Here is an 11,937-nt window from a genome sequence, read left to right as displayed (position 1 = left end):
TGCCTATAACCACCTGACTACCTTACAGCCACTGCTAATTGGAGCTCTGTAACAATACGATACAATGATCGGATATTAAAAGATTCTGAAGAACCATTCATACAATATCCTGATTACAGGCTGAGCTTTGGTGAATTAGTCAGTACAAATTATTGGATATATTTACTTATACCAAATTTATTATATATATGTTGCGTTCACCAATGTCTACAGCAATATCTATGACTACCCCATCTGGATAATACATATTGTAGTATATTATTATTAAATATGTATTTATCTTAGACAACATCATTTTAATTATTGTTCTATTACGAATTGTAATGTATTAGGTTATGAAAACTTTCTCCGTTATCTCTATGAACGCCCTTAGCTATTAAGTTTGCCATATATGTACGAGTATGTGTACATTTATATTATGTTAATATTAGCGTATTAAATAAAAAAATGAAATGAAAATTCCTCCCGTTATGTAAGTCTACTAAAGACATTTCTGATGAATTTAATCTGCCTTCAGATCGGAATGTAAACAGATTGATATGAAACTTCGCTCTTATTCTTTACAAATGAGTATGCACTTACATAAATGTTTGAATTTTATACAAATAAAAATGAATATCCATGCCAATATGACTAACGGAACGATTCTGATTGAATAGTGTCAGGTATATGGCTCGCATGCTCTATTAGAAACATTAACGTTCATTGGCACCATTCGTTCGTATGTTCCGCTACTTTTTACACCTCTGTCGAGGAAGCAACTTTATCTAATAGGTACCTAATACATCATCAGTGACATTATACTTAATAAGCAATCGATTACAACTCTATTAACTGACGCAACGTATTTTATTCATACACTTAAATATTAATCTCAGTATTCCAGGTTTGTAATAATTTTCTATGGTATTTTTCATTATAATAAAAAAACATTAAAATTAAAAAACTGTAGTGTTGACAAAGAACATAACAAAATCTTATACTATATATCTATTTTATTACATTCATGTGATTATATTCATAGAAGTTGAATAGTAGATGTTTTTCACTCATTCGGATTTTTCTTCCAAGCATATATGAATATCAACAGGCTTTACTTGGTGATGATGTTGAAATTATATCCTAAAACATGATAATCTCAGGAAATTCCCAAATCTAATTAATTGCTATGTACAGCGTTCACCCACTACTTCGTTAGCACAAATTTCATCCCTTATTCAACCTCTTCCAGATTATTTTTTTGATAAAAAATAACCTAAATCTTATCCTATACCCTTGACGGGACTTTCTATAATCTATTTTCGTATAAAATTTCATTAGTATTCGTTCAACCTTTTCGTCGTAAAAAGATACCAAGATATAGGCAGACAGTTACGTATTTATAATGTCAGTATGGATATTTTTTATATATTTCGCTTTCACTGTAATCGAAAGCAAACTTTCATAGGTATGTTTGCAATAGAAATATTTGATCACGCTACACTAGCAAGGCCCGCGACTACTGCATTCATGATCTGCCAAAGTGTTAGAATGATTAATGGAAAGCAATCACACAAATCTTGAATACAAAATACAATTAAATTGTAAAAGATACTCGACATAGGCTATGAGATATAGGGACCCAAATAAATATTATAAAATTGTGTAGTACTGTGGTAATAACTGTATATTTTATACTTAATCAAATTTCGATATTATATAAATTTTACCAGAACTTTACCTGTTTAGAAAGTCGTTTGCATGGTTACAGTGGAAAGGAATATTACAAGAATAGATACATGCAAAGTCATCTAAATCAAAGTATAATAATTTTTAAAAAGTTACTTCCTTGTTTATCTTTAAAAAAATCTGATTATATCGTTATATTTGATTCAATAATAATTGTGATAACTTTCAAACGTCATAAAATAAAAAAGTAATATAGTATAAAATAGCTGATTAACTAGTTTTTAATTATTTCGTATAATTGATTTAAGAGCAATCGAAATCCTGTGAATACTGTTAATGTTAATATTATTCCTCAAACAAAACGATAAAATATATTATAGTAGGTAGTTCCTTTCATGTTTTATACCCTTCGTTACCTCATTTGTACTGTGACTGTCGAACCTAACCTCACGTCATGATCACGTCGCGCAGACGTTACAAAATAAAATATTAAAATCCTGTCTATTAAACAGTACTGGTGTGTGTCTACAGTTTAATATACCCCTTGGTTGAACTGACGGTCACCTCACGCTTCCACATAGTTATCATACTAAGAGTAGTGCTAGTAAAACTAGCACTACTCTTAGTATGCTAAATCATTGTACGGGGAGAACACGTTATTACAATAATTCATAACTATATTTCAAGGTTGAGCACGCGCGAATCCGGTTCACTGCATCTTAACCGTGCCCGAGCCCCTGTCCTACTGCACTGGTATAGTAATTGCGTACACGCATCGAAAACGCAATTTTATGTCGTATTAAAGTTATGTACCTGTGGCTTTTTTTGTAATTGGAATAGCAAATAGGCTGACGGGCCACATAACTGCACAGCAGCATAAGCCTAAAGTGGCTCTGAAAATGGTCTTTATGTATTCAACGTCTGCTGACCTCATGGTTTTGTCATGGTACAAAAGAAAAGGCGCTTAAAGATGGTCAATCGAAACCATTGTGGCCCTGCACCGACTGAGCCCAACTTCTTGTTGCGTGCTCCAACACCGGCCACGTACCCATCTCGCTTACACTACGCCACAAAGAAAGAGGACATCGTCGACTATATCTGGACCAAAAGTAACCTGACATTGACGGTGTCGCAGCTGGAATAGAGTCGCGAACAGGCGAAAACGCGAACTTCAAAGCATTTCTGACCTGGGTTCCCACCAATATGCTGTCCACCTTCGTGAAGGAAGACTACTGACTGCAGAGAGTCGTATACCACCGCTACCGTGGCAGATTGACATAGTAATTGCAAAATTCTATATAAATATTTTCTTAAAGAAGACTGGTAAACAGCTCACATAGATGAGAGTGCTACTACCCACACAGTAGGCTTTCTGCAAAGATTATCACGGTGAAAAGCTTGATCATTATCAATAATTAAGGATTAAGAAATTTAAAATTATTTTTTATAAATTTGATATTATACCCACATACCTAAAATAATTTTTATTTAAGTTCTCGTACCTTCTTAAACATACATGATGATATTATCTTTTTTAAATAAAATATGTACTGTTTTATTAATTTATTTTACAATAATTAACAATATACATTGTACTTTTTTTTATTTGATGAATCGTAAACATTAAAGAAAACAACTATAAATATTGGCATAAATGCAATCGTAATTATTAAAGTGAGAGTAATAAAGAAGTGTAGTACGAGCCAACGAGTAAATTACTTATTAACGTTTAAATGCACGTTATTTCCCTCGTACCTGTAACTACTTTCAACAAAATCAAGAAGCAATAGCAACAATTAGAAATCGAAATGGCGAGTAGCTACATAAATATACTGTTTTAAATTCATTTCAGATTCTTAATTCCATTACAAACAAGCGCGTACATTTCAAATTATACTTTCACTTCATTACACTTTAATCTATAGTCTATATTAAAGTACACAAAAATAACATCTACCTAATAGTACGTATAGTGGACACGAATCGGGTGGTTCTTTATGTCTAAATATCTACGAGTACATCAACTATAGGTATAATATATATAATATATTTTTACTAGTTATCCGCCCCAGCTTCGTACAGGTGCAATACAAATCTTTGAATTTCTCGACTTTTCTGTATTATGATATGACACGTATTATACGTATAAACTTTTCTCCTCCTCAATTCGTTCCGTAGTTTAAAAGATCTAAGTGTACAGATACAGGCGGTGAATTTGTTCTATACTCTGTATTTAACATAGGATTAAGATTATGATTTTAAATACGTTCAGCATATCTTTATGTACACCCGTAAGTCATTACAAACACCAGCAATTAGTTAAATCTACCACTAAATTGAAACGTAGTTTCTATTCAGTTGAATAGATCCGACCAGTATATGTATTAATAGCGTGTACATATTATATACCTATACAATAAAAAATAAATTAAATCCTCTAGAACGGGAGCTTTTGCTTGCGGCCCGACAGCATGTTCGAAGATACAAATGAAATTGATGAACTTTTCTCGCAGCAATAATGGCTTTGGCACGTACCAACATAATTCCCGGCAAAACTTCCTCACAGCACCCCACCCAGTGCTAGGGCTGTACACAATAAACCAATATACTCAATACATTTATATTTACCTACATCTACCACCGTCACATATAGACCTGCTACTAGACAAGAGTTGGTCTTCGCAAGAGTAGATCCTTAGCATTTTTATTATTAGTATTCCGTTATAAAATCAATATTTATAATCTTTATATAGGTACATAAAGAATCATACTTAAAAATTCGAAAAAATATATTATTATATTTATTTGTATAAATAAATATATATATATATATTCTGTTTATACAGGCATGAACAACCCTGTTAGAGGGACAGTGGACGGCAGCGCGCGGGCGAAGAAGGGAGCGGAAGCACCCACATCCAATATAAGAACAGAACAAAATAGGTTTATGTCGGATACTTTGACCATTCGCCCGTAAAGTAACTTCGCTGTAGGTAGGACTGCCGTGACGGCCGACTCATATCCAACTCTCGTCTTTGCTTTTCAAAAAGATTCTCTAGTAAAATTACATTATAAATTATAAACAAATCGAGAAAAATGTATTTTTAGAAGCATATAATATTATAACACTTTTATTCTATATATCATACTGTTGTTCTTATACATTACTATTCATATACTTAAACACTTGCACCATTCTATAATATAATATAAATAAATTTTAATAATATAAGTACTAAAAAAGATATAGTTATGAAAATTCTGTATTTAATTTCAATTATTTTTATTCGAATTCAACCTACTTTATTTTCATTTCGTACCTCTAAATTACAAAAATGCTTAAAAAATATATAAACACACTATAGTCATATGTATAATTCCTTCGACTTAATAAGATTAATTAAGTCAAAGGAATCCCCTCGATATATCATAGCAATTAATTTATACATATATATATAGTCAATACCCCTAATTAATTAGTAATTAGAGCAAACATCTGTCATGACAGCACCACTAATTAGAGACGTAGACGGCCATCAACTATTGAAGATTTGAGATGGGCTGCGGTCACCTATATTGGTTAATAACTAATATTATTAGCTAATGCACTAGACAGTCCCTTTGCCTCGTGGGAACTCTCTCAACATTCATCTACAATATTCATGACAGACATACACTCGTTGTTGTGTGTATATATTTACTACCGTATAGTTGGATTACTTTCTATACTTCCTACATACATATTTACCTAGTGTTCCAATAAAATATCAGTAAATGTTGTTTTTTTCTTCTTAGCTCGTTCCTATACTACCACTGATAAGGGTGCATCGAAAAACCACAGTGGAAATCCATACTAATACTAAAAATGCAAAAGTGTGTCGGTCTGTCATGGTAAAGCCGCAAAATAATTGCATCATTGCTATGAACATTCTAACATTATCATATTTCATAATTACAAATTTACGGTACAATATACCAAGTCAAATTAATTAATCTTTATTATACGAGGTAAATTAAAAAAAGTGTCAAGTGATATTTCATTTACCTGTTCGCCTAAAATTAAAACATAGGCCTCATTTTCATTGCACATTGCGTGCCAAAGTGACCTGATTCTCCCCTAATACTACCTTTTCTTCCTACCTTAGTTGGACTACATCTCAGTTAAACTACATCTAAGTTGTTATAAAGATTAATATTTATGTAAATATTTTAATTTCTTTTTCAACATATTCAATATACCAGAGAGTACTTCAATTACAATTTACTTTTAAGTTTTAAAATTTTTTCTTACTTTTTAATTCTACAACAATTAATACATATCTAACCATGCTAATCTTGAGACTAAAAATTAGCTAAAAAAATATTTTCCGTCTAAACTATTTTTTTTATTTTACTGATACTGTTCAATATTTTTTATCTCCACGCTTTATTATTATTCCACTATCTACCTATTTTATTGTATCTCTATTATTTTTAAAGACAGATTTTTTTCAGTAATATCTATTGCTTTCTTTGTAGCGACTTGACGAAAAGTTTCTAAGTTTTCATAATTCCTAAGTTTTTTTTTCAAGACAGTTATTAGACGTAGGTGATACTATTTAAATCTATAAGGTATTAGTGACATTGCATATAATTAATTAAGTAGGTACTTACTGTAGGTACCCATAGGATACATAAATTAAATGTTTAAAATTGAAAACTAAAAGACTGCATACAATATGAACGTGAAAGTAGGAAGACTAATCAAGTGTCAGTATTCCTGGAACAGAAATGTGCCCAACGTGACCGCCGGCGCACCGCTTAATCAGCGCCGGGCCGCCCGCCCTATATTTGCGTATGCAAAGAGACAGTAGCCGCATTAACGATGCCATATAGCAAGCGTAGCGTGCAGCGATTGGGCAAACACATATCTGCATTATAAACAGCATCCGGGCTCACAAACGCGCACTGTGGTTGGCCTTTACTATGGCCGACGGCTAATCAACGAGCTGACCTTCCTCAGCCTAACAAACGCTCCACCACTACGCCTCCCCTGCCGTAGGAAATGGAAGCTAACTCAATACGATGCAACCGTTATGAAGTCCCGGTTATATTAAAAATGTTGTATAATCGTAGATCGACAGTAGGGATGTAATTAGATATAGACAGTACTTACATCGAGATATCATATATTCATTAGAAACAAAAAAAAGTCTGCATATTAACAAATGCATACGTGTTCTAATGGCATGCGTGTATGTGCAGTGAATTGATCGAAACTTTCTACTTTCCACGTTCGAACCCGTTGCACCTACATTAACGGAAAATCTCAACACATTTTACGGTCCTCTCCAACAGAGCGTATAAAGAAAGCGGGTTAGTATTGTAATTAATTGAAACACTATCTATTAGAATCTGTGATACATGATAACTAATATTATAATACACAATCGATAGTTTATCGTTAAGAATAGTTATATTGTAATTGATTTATGGATATTAATTATGAATAAGAATGACTGAATATTCAGAAAAATATGCGTACTTTATATGATTTTAGCTGAATTTGTTATAACTTTGTTATGTCATTATAATATTATTGATTTGCTATTCTGATTTCATTGAAACTTTAGATATGGACTAAAATAAATTGGTAGTTACGATTATAAGTAGTGTCAATATATATTTTATAACTTTATTATTATTTTTCGTGTATCTAAATTACCTTAACGACTAGGTAGATTTCCGTTATCACTAAAGAAACTGAAATATCTGGGAATTAAACAATATTATGTGTAACTTGTTTTTATTACATCTTACATCACTTAATAAATTATATAATACATAGTACAACCGCAGTCATAAATAAATAATTTACATTAAATAATTTATTGACATAGATTTTAAGTTGAGAACGGACGACCGATTCGTCTAAGAGAGATGTTCACAATATGAACAGTACTTTGGTTTGAGGTTATTTTTGTGTAAGGTGCCGGCGCGGCGGAGTCATCCAATGTTATCACCAGATTCTGATGATTGCAGGAGGAGTCCGCGCCGTGTCTAGGCGACTAGAGTCGCGTAGGTTACGCGCTCGCGGTCGTCTGCTCCGAATAATACCGGTAAGGATCCATTGCGCCGGGCTTCGCTTGCCTCACCACATAAAGATTCCGCCTTCGAATTAAAGACTAGAATTAAAATATTTGGAATTAAAAATAACATATCTAAAATATTTCAACTCAACGACCAAAAGGTTTAATATAGGCCTGACTTTTTTGAAAATATGTCAGAAAAGATAAAATATTACTTTATTATTAAAACCTTGATTTTATTATATCATACTGACCTATGGTGTCCATCTGCGTGTACTTGGAATGTTGTTTCACCTTGGCTGCCGTCGTGACTAAATAGCTTTTTGAGAGCGATTATTCCAGCAATCGTCAAAGCCACCTTACTGGCGATAAGGGCTTTGCCAGCAATTGCAGCCAAAGTCTTCAGAGCCATACCTCCCACTATGCTCAGAGTCGTGAAGATTCCAAGCAATAAATAAGGCATCACCTTCTTACCTGCGTAGAAATTAGGAAATAAAGATTATTGTTTCTAGTTCAAACTAATAACGTAGGTATATTTATATAAGAAAGAACCTAATAACGAACGTACCTCTACCTCTACCTTCAGAAGCCAAATCCATAGACACAGTGTGAGTATTCATCAACTGCTCGAATTTAGAACGCAACATGGTATCGATCTTTTCTTCTGTAGACATGCCAGAAAAGAAACGAGGCTCCGATATCGCAGAGGGCGCGTCAGCCTGCTTTACTAACGTCAACCCATCCGCGAGCTGCACGCTCTCCTGTACAACACAAGAAAATTTTATCATTCACTGATCGTAACACAAAAATAACCTTCACAAACAGATGTAAACACTATTCACCATCTCGACTGCTCGTGTCAGAGCCGTTAAAGCCTTGCCTTTAAGACACATTGTGAACTGTTTCTTCTCACTGCAATCGTCATAAACTTTTTGTAAGACGCTAAATTCGGCCGTGGGCCACCAAGAGCCCTCATCGGATCTTCCGCTGTCTACTTCATTCTGGGCATAATCCTCCATGTTTGCTACACGGGATCTCCTGGGTCCATGTACATGACCGGAGGCGATAACCACATAGATAACTGACACGACGGCTATCCGAAATGAGTTGCACATGTTTGTGTTATTACAAATTACACACACTGCACAAAAAAAAAAAACAAAATCTACGTGTACAAGGGTGGTCTAGAGGCAACTGACGGGCAGTGGAGCGGGTGAGAGCTTATAACTGTGTGCCACTTCGCCGTCGAGCACCACCAAACATCCGCTATTCCGCACTAATTCTCCACACGCGTACTTACGTAACTGAACTTGAAAATGATCGAGAACCATTTTCCAAGTGAATTTCTCCGATAAAATGTACGGCAAAAAGCGAGACACATATCTGTTGCCGATTCCACCACGCGTTGGTCTTCATGTTCAGCTACGTATGTGTGAAAAGCATAATTACAGATGAGTTTGCGTGCGCATTGAGGACCATTCAGTCCCACATTTCACTCACGGACGACCGGTTTTAATATATTAGTCGACTGTATAAATTTCAGTAACAATCAATTCGTGCTTTATCGGCGTGCGCGCATGGTTGGAGGTTAGTTTTCTTGAATTACAGTTAGATCGCATGCAAGTGAATATCGTACTTAAGGATAGAGGTGCAGTCACGATTAGCCATTCTTTTACTCATTATAAACAGGAACTATATGTTTACTACAAAAGGAAAGTAAAAGCGGTACTCAACCGTATCGGCAGAAAATATTCATTAGATAAATAGAATTCATATTTTACTATATAATATACAGTCTCTATGTATGGGCATATGAGAATATTAGTGATAAGGTAACCTACAGATTTCATAGTCAAATTAGGATATAGGACAGTATATTTACTTATTAAGCACAGTTTGCTGCAACTGACAGGATGATCGCAGATTTGAAACCCACAGCAGAAACCTCTTTTGCATTGTAGTCTCTAAATTTAACTCCTATGATTGCAAATCGCCGGTAGAAGTATTGCTTGCATTGCTAACAATGTTCTCCCCAAAAATCATCATAATGAATTCCTGGTGAATTCGCCACGATGGGCTAAATGACTTCATCATCCTATCATCCTGTTTTGATGCCCCACCAACATATACCGTTAACGCAGATGGGTGCACCATCCATGACAATACGCGTTTTTTTGGGCTCTCCTTTGTATAATTTTGTACGAAAATTCGTCAAAATACGTATGAGGTTAAGGAGACAAATTAAGATTAATTAATTAATTAACAATTAAAATACGAGATTTTATAAGAGATTTCTTGGTACAAAGCTAAGTGTTTTAAAGTTGGCGTCCTTAATGTATATCCCAGTCATTATTATTTCATTATTATCATGACTCTCTTCTGTATAGTCTTCACCCCCTAGGGAGATGCAGAAGACCAGCATATGATCTACTGACTTTTTATATCTACCTATATCTACCTATTATTATTTGAATAAATTTTCTACTGTATGAAAAATAAAAAAAATAATTTTAGAAAAATTAAAACAACACCTGAACAAAATATCACAAAATGTTGTATGAATAATATACAGATATCACCTACTTACATATTCTTTAACGTCGAATACTCGAATACTAATCAAGTTACCGGGTGTCGTGTGGTGGGTATACTTTTTAAACCTTAAAGAAATACTAAAATAGCTTTGTAATGAAGAGAAACAATGACGGTAGCAAATTCTACAATAAAGATATTAGAACAACATTCGTACATAAATAGTATTGTAGTTCCATAGGAGTAACTACCTGCATTAGAAACAATATTTGTTAAAGAAGATGGAATAGTATACATACACTTAGAATGACCGGGCAACATGTCATCAAGGAAGTTGTATAAATCTAACAAATGTTATATAAGTCTATTAAGTAACGCACTTAAAAAACCCAATACAACACAATGTTTGCATTTTTTTTATTTAATTCATTTACCTTCGTTCATACATGGCATCAAAAAGTATTTACTACAAAGTATAGCATTTATTGAATTACTAATATTAATCAAAATTGTTTTTACACCCATGCTTACTAATTTAAAAAGGGAACCAAATACCTAACCAACCAGGTTAAATCGTTACAAATTTGGTATAAGACCTAAATGGATATAAATTATAGAGGAGCTAAGAGTAGATATAAAACTATCGAAATTCATTCCAAATTAAGAAAGATATTGCGATATTGTGAAGGAAGTTGCCTCTGTACTTGCCTCACATTAACATAGTGGTCCAAGTAAATAACATAGAAAATATTGATTAACAAAACATATTTAATATAATACACAATTATCTTCTTCTCAGTTACGCTGATCCAACAAAATTGTTATATCGTTCTAATGAACTGTCCTCGGAAGTAGGTTGTCAACAGGGTGATCCCCTTGGGCCTGCAATTTTTAGTTTGGCTATAAATCCGATAATCAAAAATCAAAATTCTAAATTTAACGTTTGATATTTGGACGACGGATCTCTGGGAGGTGATGTGGACACTGTGTTTTCGGACCTTTTTTAAATCAAAAATAAATTTGAAGCCATTGGTTTGGAGCTCAATTTTAGCAAATGCGACCTTTTTATAAATAACTACGACATAAATTTAAACGATGTAAAACAAAAATTTAATACTTTGGATCCAAATATTAAAATAGTTAACAGTAATTCCCTTTCCTTTTAGGATCTCCAATTTTTGATGAATCTATTTCTGAATATATTAATAATTCAATTGCTAAATTTCAAAATTCTGCTGACTGTCTACTTGAAATCAGTCCACATTATGCACTTTGCATCTTAAAATTCTGTCTTTTCGTCCCAAAATTTACGTATGTGCTCCGTTGCTGCTCCTTCTGGAAATACCCAGATCTTTTGACACAACTAGACGATTTAATGAAAATTTTAATTAAATTAATAAATTTTAATATGCAGCTAAACAAGCCATCTTGGACCCAAGCATAGGGATGCTTGATAGATTTTGCGAATCCACCATAACGGATGGGTAGGGACCCATCCGTTATGGTGGTTTAGGGATTCGCAAAATTTCCTCTGTCGCTTTACCAGCTTTCCTATCTTCTGTCCATAGTTCAGCAATTCTCATAAGTAAAATTTTAAGGGCATGCCCTTCAAATTTGAGATTGCCGGCTTGGAAGAAGCTAGGAACGCTTTCTTAATTGCATGCCCATG

General features: G+C 33.7%; 1 protein-coding gene across 2 annotated transcripts; it reads right to left on the bottom strand.

Annotated features, from left to right (window-relative positions):
- Positions 1 to 7,474: 7,474 nt before the first annotated feature.
- On the bottom strand, positions 7,475 to 10,106 carry LOC131853593 (uncharacterized). 2 transcript variants are annotated; one of them, XM_059204533.1, is made up of 4 exons: positions 8,579 to 10,106; positions 8,305 to 8,497; positions 7,991 to 8,210; positions 7,475 to 7,818 (listed from the first exon to the last, which is right to left on the bottom strand). In XM_059204533.1, exons 1-4 carry the CDS (start codon positions 8,849 to 8,851, stop codon positions 7,731 to 7,733), a joined length of 774 nt encoding a protein of 257 aa, XP_059060516.1. In that variant the 5' UTR covers positions 8,852 to 10,106; the 3' UTR covers positions 7,475 to 7,730. The 2 variants fall into 2 exon arrangements, with proteins under 2 accessions (XP_059060516.1, XP_059060517.1); XM_059204534.1 differs by having other exon boundaries at positions 7,740 to 7,832.
- Between the last annotated feature and the right edge of the window lie 1,831 nt (positions 10,107 to 11,937).

Source organism: Achroia grisella, unplaced genomic scaffold (assembly GCF_030625045.1).
Source record: "Achroia grisella isolate CSIRO2021 unplaced genomic scaffold, CSIRO_AGI_Agris_v1 utg903, whole genome shotgun sequence".
Taxonomy (NCBI): Eukaryota; Metazoa; Arthropoda; class Insecta; order Lepidoptera; family Pyralidae; genus Achroia; species Achroia grisella.
The sequence above is the reverse complement of the archived record's forward strand: the minus strand, read 5'-3'. Positions and strand labels throughout refer to the sequence as shown.

What these genes read in the sequence shown, in the direction of transcription:
- LOC131853593 (XM_059204533.1), bottom strand. Translation starts at nt 8,851, where the DNA reads ATGTGCAACTCATTTCGGATAGCCGTCGTGTCAGTTATCTATGTGGTT. An exon ending in TGACACGAGCAGTCGAGATG is followed by an intron (nt 8,498 to 8,578) that starts GTGAATAGTGTT and finishes TGTGTTGTACAG; the next exon opens with GAGAGCGTGCAGCTCGCGGA. An exon ending in TTCTGAAGGTAGAGGTAGAG is followed by an intron (nt 8,211 to 8,304) that starts GTACGTTCGTTA and finishes ATTTCTACGCAG; the next exon opens with GTAAGAAGGTGATGCCTTAT.